The 14,963-nt window shown below is 36.7% G+C and overlaps 1 protein-coding gene across 4 annotated transcripts in view; it reads right to left on the bottom strand.

The window, feature by feature from the left end:
- LRBA (LPS responsive beige-like anchor protein) overlaps window positions 1–14,963 on the bottom strand; it is a 709,127-nt gene that overhangs the window by 544,483 nt on the left and 149,681 nt on the right. For all 4 annotated transcript variants that reach the window (XM_047799683.1, XM_047799685.1, XM_047799682.1 and 1 more), the window contains 6 exons: window positions 11,233–12,291; window positions 9,899–10,074; window positions 8,568–8,721; window positions 7,981–8,161; window positions 5,191–5,318; window positions 4,329–4,436 (listed from right to left, as the gene is read on the bottom strand). In XM_047799683.1, coding sequence (XP_047655639.1) covers window positions 4,329–4,436; window positions 5,191–5,318; window positions 7,981–8,161; window positions 8,568–8,721; window positions 9,899–10,074; window positions 11,233–12,291 — 1,806 coding nt within the window. The remainder of the gene's footprint in view (window positions 1–4,328; window positions 4,437–5,190; window positions 5,319–7,980; window positions 8,162–8,567; window positions 8,722–9,898; window positions 10,075–11,232; window positions 12,292–14,963) is intronic.

Here is a 14,963-nt window from a genome sequence, read left to right as displayed (position 1 = left end):
TACTAGTTGGGTTCGTTACCACTGAGCCATGATGGGTACTCCATATCCTTATTTTATAAATTAATCAGGAGTTCCTGCTGCGGCAGTGGAAATGAACCCAACTAGTATCCATAAGGATTTGGGTTTGATCCCTGGCCTCGTTCAATGGGTTAAGGATCCGGCATTGCCATGAGCTGTGGTATAGGTTGCAGACATGGCTCAGATCCCTCATTTCTGTGGCTGTGGTGTAGGCTGGCAGCTGTCCAATTGGACCTCTAGCCTGGGAACATCCATATGCTGTGGGTACAGCCCTAAAAAGCAAAATAAATAAATAAATAAATAAATAAAAAGTTAAAGAGCAATTATCATTACATAAAAATAATTACTTTTATTTCTAACCATAAATATTAAAATGATTTTTAAAATCACAACAACTGTTTTCCTAAAAGACAAACTTTCAAGATAAGAAAAAAAGTAAGGTTATCTGACTGGATGCCAAAGAAATTCTCAAGAGCATTTTAAAATGGTACAGACAACCAAGTATCGAGGACTGAAAATATAGTGTTTGCCAAAAGAAAACCAGACTGATCTCTATAAAGAGGTCCAGGCTCGGAGTTCCCGTCATGACACAGTGGTTAATGAATCCAACTAGGAACCATGAGGTTGCGGGTTCGGGCCCTGGCCTTGCTCAGGGGGTTAAGGATCTGGCATTGCCGTAAGCTGTGGTGTAGGTTGCAGAGGCAGCTCGGATCCCACATTGCTGTGGCTCTGGCGTAGGCCAGTGGCTACAGCTCCAATTAGACCCTTAGCCTGGGAAACTCCATATGGTACAGGAGCAGCCCTAGAAATGGCAAAAAAAAAAAAAAAAAAAAGGTCCAGGCTATATCTCGGCTCTCCAGATCACCTACGTATCTGTGTATCAATGATCCCTTCATCTAGTCAAAGTCTCCATTTTCATTTTCAAAGGAACTCTACACACATCACTAATTTTGATAACTTTTCAAAATAAGTTTGAACTTAAAGGAAAAACTCCAATTCATTCATCAAATCATGAAAACTAAAGGTACCTCAAAAGCAGCAGATGAATTGAGGATAAGCAAAACAAAAAACACTGTTGCCTAGCAGATAAATAAATGGAAACTGGGGAGTTCCCGCCATGGTGCAAAAGAAACGAATCTGACTAGGAACCATGAGTTTGCATGGCCTCACTCAGTGGGTTAAGGATCTGGCATTGTCATGAGCTGTGGTATAGGTTGCAGACACATCTTGGATCTGGTGTTGCTGTGGCTCTGGCATAGGCCAGCAACACTAGGTCCGATTAGACCGCTAGCCTAGGAACCTCCGTATGCTGCAGGTGCAGCCCTAAAAAGACAAAAAAAAAAAAATCAACGAGTATTAAAAGTTTTGGTCATAATTTCAGAGAAGAAAAACGAGATTTCAGGCTTTACATGAACAAACCCACTAGATAACATTTTTAGACATATTCATAATCTGATAAGAATCCATGGTTCTTTGCAGGTTCATGCGTTAGACTTTATTAGTCTTGATAGAAAAAAACATACATCCATTTTTCCTTTTTTATTAACCATCCCTTTTCTCCAGGAACTCCTACGTTCCCCTGCTACACAATCCTACCCCATATTATAATAACTTCTTCTAATGATATCAACATTAAAAATGTAGGCAAATAACTTACTTGGTCTTCTTAATCTGTTATAAATTATTTATACCTATCTAAATCTTTATTTGGCCCATTAATATGTTCAGTGTTTACTCCAGTACGAAGTTCATAGTATATGCATGATTTGTGTCCAAATAAAAAATATCCTTATGCTAAAGTCCTAACTCCTGGAACAAATTTGTTTTCAATTGAGGCTGTCATTTATTGAATACCTACTGTGAGTCAGGCACTGTGCTATATATCATATACATTCATTAATCCATTTAAACCAGATGAGGCTTAGAGAAGTTAAGCAATTTACCTAAGGGCATTTAGTAAGTGAAAAAGCAAATCTGAACTCAGAGTGATTAAAAACATTAGATCTTAACCTCAGGATAATAATTTCTTTATATGCCCAGTCTTAGGTCATTTCTTTTTTATTCAAACTTTGCTTATGCCAGAAGAGGCTCTGGAATGTAGTTTGGGAGATAAAATCTTTCCTCTTTTCTAAAATTCCTATAAGGTGATTATGTAACTTTTATACTTGCCCCAAAAAACTAAAGTTGTTTGTTATTTTCAGAAATGACGTGGTAGATATTGCTGTGGTCTCTACATGTGAGTGGAAAAAGAACTTTCTGGATTTAAAGGAAGGTGTAGAAAAGACAAGTTTATTGAAGCGAGATACTGTTAACACAGTGGGCCCACTTCCTCATAATCAGGGAGAGCTGACTCTGGGCACATGGTCACGTCTGCTTTTATAGCCCAAAGACAAAGGAGTGGGAGAAGTGGTCTTGCGGTACACCTGTTGACCTGCTGGTTGGCTGGGGAAGGCTGGAGTCTTCTGATACTTTTGCTGGTTGGTCGGGGCAGTATACTGTCCCTATATGGTGGGGTAAGGAGTGGGCAACATACCTTTTCTACTGGAGGGCAGGAAGGAGTAGGCCAGGTTGATCAAGGGGAGGAGGTGAAGAGTGGGCCACATACCTAGGAGGGGGCAGGAAGGAGCAGGCCAAGTTGCTGGGGTGGGAAGGTCCTTAGGAACATTGTAACTATTACAGTGAGGTAGGTGGGATGATAAGGGTCTGGCACTTCTTATCTCTGCTGGAGGCTTTTTAAGTTTTATCTCCTTGGAGAAGTCTTAAAGTTCCACAGACATAGGAGACACTCTAATTATCTGTCTACATATCGTGATATAGTAACTGATTAGAAAATTCCAAAGAACCAAATCATAGAGACCAGGGTGAGGAATTGTGATTTCATTTTAAGTACTGTGGGAAGCCATTAGAGAATTTTTAAAACCAAAGAATTACATCACTGAGTCTATATTTTTAAAGTTCATTCTAGGAAAAACAAAGCTATGGGGCAACAGACTCAACACCTGTTCAAAGAAAAGAGAGTGGGAAGAAAAGAAAACAGTCATATTTGGTCCCCAAATGGACCTGAGTCAGTGGGTTCTAAAAAATTAAAGTTGGTTTCTTAATTAAAGGAATAATAACAGCTACCAAAAAGCAAGAAAAAAAAATGAGATCAAAGGAGGCAGTATAACAAAATGGAAAAGACCAATATTTTAAGAATCAGATTCCCTAGGTCCTTAACCACCTCTACCTCTCATCTTAATAGATTATTTAAGCTAATTCTTAGAGGATTATTCTTGAATTAAATGAGATAATACATATAAAACATCCAGTTCTATGCTAAATATGCAGTAAGTATTCAAAACCATTAGCTAATAACTATTAACTATAACTACTTTTAACAAATTCACATGCATAAACCTTAGTGAAGAATCAAGAGAGGACTAGAATACTGGAAAAGGAGGAGGAAAGAATAAAATTTGAAGTTATACAGTTTATTTTTAAAAACATATATAAAATAGAGCAGCTAGTACTTAACATGCAGTATATCAGTATATACTAATGATACTAATGATAATATTCTAAATACTAGTGAGTAGGATTACAAATGATTATTTTCATGTTCATACTTTTATATATGACTTAATACAATTCCTACATGAAATTCTACCATATTACATATCACAATGAGCTTTAAACAACATTTTTCATCTTTAAAAAATGTGAAACACCACACACACCACTTCACTGCTTACTTTAAATATCACACAAAACTTTCAGGAGTTCCCCTGTGACCCAGTGGGTTAAAGATATGGCATTGTCACTGTTTTGGCGTGGGTTCAACCTCTGGAACAGAAAGAGGCCATGGATGTAGTCCCCCACCCCCAAAAAAAGAAAAGAAAAAAAAAAAAACATTCAGAGCACAGATTCTGGAGTGAGACTGACAGGTTTGAATCCTATCATTTACTGGCACCATTAGCTTAAACAAATTTCTTGAGCTCTCTGTGCCTCAAATTCCTCATTTCTAAAATGGGAATTACAAAGTACACAACTCAAGAAGTTGCTGGAATTAATGATAACATAAGAATCACAGTGCTTACTATGTAATAATGTGTTACTCTTGTTAGTTAATTACTCTGATATATTAGCTCCATTTGTATAAACAATACTTTTTCAAAACCTAAGATTCTAAAATCATTGTCAAGAAAACTGGTATCTGGCCCTTCTTTACTCAACTATTTTATATCACAAAGGGTATTTGCTCTCAATACTTTGGGTCTAGGAGAAAAGGTATATCAGCCAAGAGAATATGTGAAAGAAATACTCTAACTTACGATGTCTCTGAAGACAACTGCCCTGAGTCGATTAATATCCATGTCTTGCAGAAGCCTGTCAAAATCTCTTACTGGAGATATGCCACCAGTTATGATGTCCACTGGACTCTATTTAAGACAAAAACATATATATATATAAATATGCACATTGGGAGTTCCCATGATGGTGAAGCGGAAAAGAATCCAACTAGGAACCATGAGGTTTCAGGTTTAATCCCCGGCCTCGCTCAGTAGGTTAAAGATCTGGCATTGCCGTGAGCTGTGATGTAGGTCACAGATGTGGCTCAGATATCCTGTGTTGCTGTAGCTGTGGTATAGGTTGGAAGCTGTAGCTCCGATTTGACCCCTAGCCTGAGAACCTCCATATGCCACGAGTGTGGCCCTGAAAAGACAAAATAAAAAATAATTAATTAAATGCACATTGCATAGATATTTTAGAAAACAAACACACTATCTTCCACAGGCTATAACATTGTTTTTCCCAGTTTATTTTCCAACTTCTTTCTCTCTCCTTTTTTGGGGGGGTGCCAGGATGGAGGTGGGAGGTATAGAAGAGAGTCATGAAGGAAAAAAGTTTCATGCTAACTCACCAAGCACATGAATTTCAAACTGACATATCTGAAGGAAAAGGTATTATGGACATAAGGAAAGTAAACATTTGGAAAAGCAGATAAGACTGAGCATAAGCAAATCCTTACTGTATATTTAAACAAATATTGAGGGCTTTGTCCACAGACTAAAATAACTATTTTAAGACCTCTGTTAGATTTATTTAACTTTATGTTGAAATATACAAATAAATTTAAGGTCTTAATTGTAAAATAAGAAAATTCTTTTTAATTTAATTATTCTGTACACTTACCTTTGCTGCAGATTTCCCCATGGGAATCAGGCTATGTGTTGTTTTCTGGCCTTTTCCCGTATCACCTTTATTTTTGAGCTGTGAATGCTGTTGACACTCTAAGCAATTCCTTACTGCCACGGCGCACACTGTAATTTATTTTAAGGAAAATATTGGGCAAGAAGATAAAATTATATCTAAGATTACGGAACCTCCAAAAATCACCTATATGACTTTATTTGAAAGAGATTACCCTCAGCAAATTCCTAAACTGTCCCTAGACTTTATCACCTACTGTTTGTTTTCCGACTTTGTTAGTTACTCTGTCAGGGCTCACTGCTAAACGAGAATCAGTTCAGGAACCTTAATAAACACTTGTACTGTTTCTTAGATCTCACATAAGCTACTTAGAATAATCTTTTATGAAGGAAAAGATAGGGAAGAAAAAATGCAAAAGGTATTAAGAAAATAGAGTAAATTACATTGCCATCATCTAGTCCAGGATAAAAACCTTCAATTATTTTCAATTATTATTAAAGTACAATAGTTAAACTAGAAATTTGCACATTTTTCTTAAAATTTTTATCATTACATCGTGATATTAACAGATATTGACAGAATGCATAGCATTAAAAGGAATATTCTACATTTTACTGGTTTTCATTAAAATTCTTTACAAGTTAGGGGACAGATAAGAGATTGTGATTACTATACAATCCAAAATTACCTCTCTATCTCACTTATCGGGCAGCTAATTCAAGTTATTTAGAAATTAATTTTTAATATTAAATGATGGATTAGGTTGTGCTTAGTTGGCTATGAACTGCTTGATATCATGTATTTAGCTCAATTTCCAACCAAATTGTTAACAAGGAAGGTACTGAACTCAACCAGAGTTGAGAGAGGAAAAAGGGAGAAAAAACGAGGAACAAAATAGCCAACTTAAGTGGGAATGACTATCACATGATTAGAAGTGTATTCTTTTTAAGAAAGTCAAAAGGTTTTAAAACTGGCATATATAAAAACAACAGATTCTAAATATTTTCATTCAATTACTTACATAAAGTTTAAGGGTATATCCTATAACCAAGTATGAACACTAGATATATTCAAATTCCAACTACCAAATTTATAGCTTTTGAAATTTTCAATAAATTCCCTAATTTATCTGATCTCAAATTACCTCGTGAATAAAAGGCAGAAAATATAAATGAATGAGTGGATGGGAGGCAATGATTTCTGACTCAATGTGAAAATCAGTAATGACAAATGACAGTAGTCAGTCAATAAATGATAGCTTTTGTTTCGCTGTGCTCACCTTTTGAATCTCTCTCAATTAAAATTTTAAAACAACTTCCTAAAAATAGTATACCAAGTTCTTTAGAGCATCCTAAGTTTAAAAGTATTCTGAATAAGGAGTTCTCGTCATTGATCAATGGAAATGAATCTCACTAGCATCCACGGTGAGGTTCGATCCCTGGCCTCACTCAGTGGGTTAAGGTCTGGCATGCCGTGACCTGTGGTGTAGGTCGTAGAGGTGGCTCAGATGTGGCCTTGCTATGGCTGTGGCATAGCCAGTGGCTACAGCTCCAACTGGACCCCTAGCCTGGGAACCTCCATATGCCGCAGGTGCAGCTCTAAACACACACACACACACACACACACACACACACACACACAAAGTACTTTGAATAGGATTTTGAGTAAAAATAATAATTGTACCAAAAATACTAAGTATACATATATCTGTTTATATAACAGATATTCTTGCTAAATATGGGGAAACATTTCATTAACTAGATTTTCAACTGCTGATGTTATATTTTCATAGGTGCCTTATTTCTGATCTGTTTTCATATGGCCATGGGTCCTAAAGATTTTGCTTCCATTTCTTAGTCCCCTCTCACTCCTCCTACTCCTCTCCACTTAATAAGCAAATTATTAACACAGTCTCAGTATTTAAGACTAGATACAGGAAACCTGTATGGAAAAAAATTTTTTTCTTCACCTAAGGAAATTCAGGTATCACTAAAAATTTGTTTATATATTTAAACTTTAACCTAAGGAAGAACTGCCTCTAGGAAAAGAACAGAGCTTTAATAATCTCATTAACTGCACTAATGAATTATTATGACTTATTTGGATAAAGGCTATACTTGAATGAGGTTAGTTTAGAACCTTGCTACTCAGGAGTGTTTGTAAGAAAAGCAGCATCAGCATTACCTGGAACTTGCTAGAAAGGCAATTTTAGGTCTTATCCCAGACCTGTATAATCTAATCAGCATTTTAGTAAGAGCTCTGGAGATTCATGTATACAAATCATCTTAAAATCTGAGAAGCACCACTTTAAAGCAAAAAAAGAAAGAAAGAAAGAAAGAAAGAAAGAAAGAAAGAAAGAAAGAAAGAAAGAAAGAAAGAAAGAAAGAAAGAAAGAAAGAAAGAGAAAGAAAGAAAGAAAGAAAGAAGAGAAAGAAAGAAAGAAAGAAAGAAAGAAAGAAAGAAAGAAAAGAAAGAGAGAGAAAGAAAAAAAGATGGGGGTGAGGGGAGATAATGCTGACCAAAATCAATTCTCCCAAATTGCAGAAGTTTTTAAGACATGTTCTTCCATTCCTATCCAACATTTTGCTATACACTATACTATAGTCCAGTACATACACAGTCCTTCTCTTTGGACATTAAAAAACAGCATAAGACAAACTGCCCAGCACACATTTTCTCACCAACAGGTGAACAGAAATATGCAATTTAATATGTCTGGATTACTGAAAAATTTTTAAGTAAATTTGTAAGTAATGAGTTTTAACAGCTCACCCAGTCGCAGACACTGCCGCAAAATTCCTCCAGATGACATATTTTTTTCAGCTTCAATTTCAGTAAAGCCAAGAGAACTTGCAAATATAAGCACATCCACAAGGCTGATTAGTCTCTGCAAAAATGTCACAGAAGCTTCTATTGAAAGGCCTTGAGTAGGTTCAATATTCTCCAGCTCATGCTGTAAGGAATAAAATGTGCAAGTCATATGTGTATCCTGATACAAATCAAATTTTATGATACATTCCCCAAATTTCTAAATTTTATAAAAAGCCAGTCTTTCAGAAGTCTAGTTCAACAGAGAGGTTTCCTTGTCATCTGACGTAAAAAAAAAAAAAATACATGCAGGTAAAACAGTGTCAATCATATTCTTTACTAGCTGATTCACCCCTAAGAATTCAACATTCTTTTTGGTCCTTTTGGTCCTGAAAGAGATTCTAAGGTCCTTTCAAGTAATTGTAAAAGATTCTGTTGCTTTTGAATTACAGAACCTATGATGCATAGTAACCACCATATTCAAGTTTTAATCAGTAAAAATGCTTAAGTCACATTTTCAAACCAATTTTATACAGTAGTTGAGTCCTTACTGTAGCCGATGTAGCAGCTGAAAGCAACGGCAGTATTCCCCCACAAGCCATAATCATACTGTCCATCACTTGAGAGATGAGATGAATTGTGTTGTGGACAAAGATGACATTGTCACTGCTATTCACGAAGTCCATAACTGTCTTTGTTGAATGGCTGTCCAAAGACAAACGATGTTTACTGATAAAGCTAAAGAAAGGAAATCACAATTTGCCTACTTGAGGGAAGGGAGGATAAGAAGGTGCTTTAGCTGAGGAAGGTGAAAGCTGAGGAAAGATAATGATGCAGTAGGCATTTGAGGAGCTACAAATGTCCTCAAAAGATGTAGACCAATCCATATCAGCCATTACTATCCACGCCCTTTCAGTGCTGAATCATAAATGCTATTCACCTTCACTTGAGAAAAAAAGTTGAACTAAATTATCCTTCAGTAAGAACAAAATTAAGAAGTCATGTGACAAAAATTAAGAGATAAATGGTGCTAAATGTGCTTTTAAATATGAATTTTCTAATACCATTTTCTTAGACAATGCCATGAACTGTCTTTAAACAGAGTAAGAGTAGTATATAAACAAATTAGGTATTTTTAAAATCATAAATCATACAATGGAGGATAAACTGAAATACACAGAAATTTTTTTTTTTTTTGGTCTTTTTACAGCCACAACTGTGGCCTTTGGAAGTGCCCAGGCTAGGGGTCAAATCAGAGCTGCAGCTGCTAGCCTATGCCACAGACTTCTTATACTAAAAATACATTGGAAAATTAGATATTTTACATAAATCTTTTTTTTTTTTTTAAGGGTTGCACCTGTGGCATATGGAAGTTCCTAGGCTAGGGATTGAATTGGAACTACGGCTGCAGGCCTATGCCACAGCTGCAGCAATTCAAGATTCAAGCTGTATTTGCAACCTACACCACAGCTGACAGCAACACGGGATCCATAACTCACTGAGGGAGGCCAGGGATAAAACCCGCATCCTCAAGGATACTAATCAGGTTCTTAACCTGCGGAGTCACAATAGGGACCCCCCCCTTTTTTTTCTAACTACGTCTAGAAATAAACTCACCTGGTATATTCACATTCAGGTATATGCTATCCAATATGCTATAGAAAACATTAAGCAAATTTTTTAAAAGAAAAATCTCTGATTTTCAAGTTTTTATAAACCAAATATGGCAGGTCATTTTTAGAACAGAGAATTAACATCAATTCAATAAAACACTACCATAGAAAACGACTGAAATTAATTGCAAAATATTAACTATATAAATTTCTTTGAAAACAAAGACTAAAATGTATACTCATCTTCTATAATAAATACATGTACAAACCTTCTCCACATCTGTATATCTGTTTCTATTGAAAATAGTAGATCAGTGAGCAAACGCTGATGCATCTGGGACCATCTGAACTCAGGTATACGAAACATAGATCTAGAATCCCTTCTTTGTCCATTAACGGCATCTGGTGCCGTTCCACGCCCTGGCTGCTCCTGTTGCCTTGACATCTAAAGAGGAAGTTAAAAAGAGTAATAAAATAAGTTCAACTTCAAAGGAAGGCATTAATAATTTCACAGCTTCTATGCAACTCTTCTAACAAATACATTTCAAGATAATAAGAGACCAAATTAGAGAAAAATTATCAGTGAGTAATAACATTAGGTACATTTAAAGCAAAATTATAAAGAATGCTAAATTACCACAATTCAGCAGTAATTAGCTCTGAACCATGTTAGTATTATCATCAGCTAATGTAGCATCTTATAAAAGAATCAAGTTTTGGGTTTCGGGAGTTCTGTGCCACGGTGTGTTAAGAATCCAACAGCAGTGGCTGTGGAGATGCAGGTTTGATCCCTTGCCCAGTGCAGTGAGTTAAAGGATCCAGCATTGCCATAGCTGAGGCCTGGATTCAATCCCTGGACCAGGAACTTCCACATGCTACAGGTATAGCCATAAAATTAAAAAAAAAAATTTTTTTAGGTTTTGAATACTAATATGAAAGAAGGGCTGTATCTGTATTATAAATTGGCTATAATTAAGAAAAAAAATAAAGACAACAGAATGAAGACTAAACCAACAAAAAAGGAAGGAGTGAGAGCAATAAGAGCTGGTGAAGTGGGAATTAATAACATGCAAGTAACCACTGTGTCATGAATCACTCTGAGATATCAGCAAAGGTGGAGGCTGTGCCTCCGTATCTCACAAAGGCTTTTCCCTCCTACAAAAGTAAACACACCCCAGGAAACAATTTTAAACTACATACTTTGTATATAAAATTATACGCTGGTGGTGGTTCTGCAGGAAGGTAGCCCTAGATTGCGCTGAAAAACGAATGTGCTAACTATGACTAGGTCATCAAAAAAGGGTAAAAGGCAAGTATTTCCAATATTTGCTTTATATGTTAAAAATACATTAATTTTGAAACTTGAAAGTAGTCATTTTTAATGATACTTTGGTGAAAATAATAACAAAAACTGCCATTTAACAAGCTCATACTAAAAGCCAAACCCTGTGTTAAAGAACTATAACCTTTACATTCGTTGCATTTATGTAATTACAAATAGGGTATGAACCAATTCCAAAGTAAAATAAAATAAAATACAAGTATATAAACTTGTTCTGTTTTAACTCGAAATGCACTTCAAGAAAACAATAAATACAATCACCTCAAGCACAGGTTGATGAGGCTGAGGTGCTTCCACGTTCATACTGGCTTTCAATTCCAGTCTTTCAGTATCTGTAGCAACACTGGAAACATCCAGCCTAGCAATCCTCTGCTCAGAAGTAGTCGGAGACTCGAAGATGTCACCATGAGAATCACTAATTACTTTGGTTTCTCCAGCAAAGCTGGTTGTTGTCTCCCCTTCCTTCAGCACCTGACCAATGTCTGATGGTCCAGTTGTCTGGGAAGCAGGAGTGCCTGGTGAGGTAGCTGAAGACCCTGATGCTGTCATAGTCAAGATTCCAGAATCTTTAGGATCGTGAGTTTCAGCATCAGTTTGTTTCTTGCTTGCAGGCTCTTCCTCTTGAAATACTAGTTTGTGCTCATTATTAAACATGTCCAGTCTTTCACTGGCTTCAGAAGCAGCTGTAGATAAACTATTGTCTTGGAGCTCTGTAGATGGACTGGCTTCCTCAGAAGGACTACTTTCTACTTTCAGTTCTACGTAATCATCATCATCTTCTTCCTCTACCATGGACTTATCCAATACTTCAGGCACCTCTGAACTATCTTCTTCTGAAGGAGAATTTATGGAAGCAGTTACTTCACTGACAGTCATTACATCTTCGTCAGTTGTTTTAAAAGAATTAGAGGAAATAGCCATGGCTTCTGTCATATCAGAGGATACTTCTAAATTCCCTGCATTAATTGTTTCATTTGTCAGTGTTTCTTCTAGAGGGACTTCATCAAGAAATTCCTGATTGTTTTGCCCAGTTTTCCTCTCTTCATTAGATGTACTGCACGTCTGCAGTTCAACAATGGATGCAGATTCTACTGAGCTTGTCTTCTCAAGACTTGACTTTTCGTCACTGTTTCTGGTGATATGAGAGGGCACAGGAGAATCCTTTGTATCTGATTGCTGGGATCCTACATTAACATCCCCGCTAATGCCAGAGACCGCTTGATCTGGACTTGAGGAACACCGCCCTATTTCTTCATCAACTTTTCCCTGGTGTTCCCTAAATACGCTGGCAAGATTTTCTTTGTGTATTTCAAAAGTGACCTAGATGAAACATATACAAGCAGTCAAAATATGCAGGGAAAAAAAAAAAGGATTAAGGCAAGTAGAACATAAAAATACTTAATTTTTCAAATATATGGTTTATATAATGTAATAAGACAACTTTAATATCTTTGTCTCATAAAATGATAAATAAAAGGTAAGTCAATCACAAAAATCTGAAGAGTCAAAAAATTACAGCCATTCTTAATGCTAACAGGTAGCATAGCATCAAATCATAACAAGAACATAGTTATTTAGCCTATTCTTAAAGATTTATAATCTAGGAAAGAGTACACTATTCTATTGACCTCTATAACTTATACCAGGATCTAAGTACGTAACTTTGGGAAGTGTTTTGTGTGCTCTCTAATACATTGTTTCAAGTGCAATGAAAATTCATTTTCCAATGATTTATTCTCAGGAAAGACTGTCAAATATCAATTAACTTTGTTCACTTTATATATTATGCATATTATATGCTTAAATATTATATATATTATATATTACAGCAACTTCCTACATATTCATTAAGCTAATAAAACTTTTGCTTACTAAGCTAAGGAATACAAATTTTTTTAAGAACGGAGAAAAAAACCCAACCCTGACCCAAAGGTCAACCATAATTTTCAAAGTTGAACTGATCACAAACTGTCTGAAAGTTCTAGTTAATCCATGGATGCTTCCGTTCATTCCACGTGTATGTTGTATGTGAGAGATGACTATGTATTCAGCACTGTGAACATCCTCATATCATGCTTAGCCTTTTACTCAAATGGAAAAAAATTCAAGGTTAAAGTATAAAAGAGTGTTGTGGTTTTTAATGTCAAAAGGCTTATAATTTTCTTATCTCACATCAAGGATTATTAAATTACAGCCACCATTATGTGCACTAGTGAGAGTTTTAATGGGAACATCTCTCAAAAAAAAGTATAAAACATGAAGAAAGTATAGGCATAAGTATAGCTTGTCAATGCTAGGTTTGTTCACATAACCTACATTTATGATAACATATAATAAATGAATTGGGAGATCCCCTCATTGCTCAGTGGAAATGAATCTGACTCGTATCCATGGGAATGCAGGTTTAATCCATGGCATCACTCCATGGGTTAAGAATCCGGTGTTGCCATGAGCTGCCATGTAGGTTGCAGATGCAGCTCAGATCCCACGTTGCTGTGGCTGTGGTGTAGGCCAGCAACTGCAGCTCCTGTTCAACCCCAAGCCTGGGAACCTCCATATGCTGAAAGTGTGGCCCTAAAAAGACTAAATAAATAAATAAAAACTAAATAATAATAAATTGAATCTTGAATCAAAAAACCTTTATCTAGCTCTAGTACAGGAGGATAGCAGTAGATAACAAAAGAAGAAACGAGTGTTCATGCCCAGATTGACAGGCCTTTTTGAATCAAAGGTGTGTATGCACATGGGTATAAGGCAAACAAAATTATAAACAGTGCAAAATATACACAGTCCCATTAGCTAGCCTTTTCTCATGACATATATAGTACCTTCTTGCCCATAACGTGGTATAGCTACAAGTAAAACTGTTTAGGAAATAAACATTTTTCTCACTTGAATATTTGGGGAACTTTTTTGAATATTTCCAAGTGAAATGCATATATTCAAGACCACAGCATAATACAGTATAGTAACATCAACAAAATATCAATGTATTTTACACCCAAAAGGCTGGTATCTTCTTTGAACTAAGTTCTTTATCTTACTGACCAATTCCTCACGTATTCATTCATGCAAATACATAATATCATGTCATAATGAGAGTGGAGAAAAAAAGGAGGTGGAAAATAGCAGAAGATGACAATCTAGATGAGAAGGGTATATTTTACCAGGGTAGTTGGGGAAAGTCTCTGACGATGTTATGTTTGAACAGAGATAAGAATAAAGTGAGAGAGAAAGTTACATGAATATCAAACAAAAAGAGTTTCGGGCCAAAGGAAGAAGAAATATAAAAGCCCTAGAGGCAAAATAAGCTTGATTTGTTTGAGGAATAAGAAGAAATCAGCAGACAGAGAAATGTAGAAGATAAGGTCAGGGATGTAGCCACTGGCTAGATCATGATTACAGAGCACTATAGACCGTGTTAAAGACTTTGACTTTTATCCTGAGTTTCAAAGAGCCATTAGGGATTTCTGAATAAGAGAAAGACATGAGGGGAGTTCCCGTGGTGGCTCAGTGGTTAACGAATCCGACTAGGAACCATGAGGTCTCAGGTTCGATCCCTGGTCTCGCTCAGTGGGTTAAGGATACGGCGTTACCATGAACTGTGGTGTAGGTTGCAGACACGGCTCGGATCCCACATTGCTGTGGCTCCAGTGTAGGCTGGCGGCTACAGCTCCGATTAGACCCCTAGCCTGGGAACCTCCATATGCCACAGTACAGCCCTAGAAAAGGCAGAAAGACCAAAAAAAAGAGAGAGAGAGAGAGAGGAAGACATGATCTTCCTCTTTCCTCCCCTTACATCCTGTCTGTGCTCACTCACCCCTTGAGTCCATCTTACTAGGCCCAAAGCCACCTCTGTCCCCACCCTCCAGGCCTCCTCAGAAGCCCCCATGGTCCCCAGCGCAGCCTCAGTAGCCACCCTGATCATAGCCTTCTCTGCCACCACAACGATCATCCCCATAGTTCCCCCCCCATGTGAGAGCCTCCTCAGG

This window comes from Phacochoerus africanus, chromosome 10, assembly GCF_016906955.1.
Source record: "Phacochoerus africanus isolate WHEZ1 chromosome 10, ROS_Pafr_v1, whole genome shotgun sequence".
In the NCBI taxonomy this organism is placed as follows: domain Eukaryota; kingdom Metazoa; phylum Chordata; class Mammalia; order Artiodactyla; family Suidae; genus Phacochoerus; species Phacochoerus africanus.
This window is presented reverse-complemented; position numbering and strand designations above follow the sequence as displayed.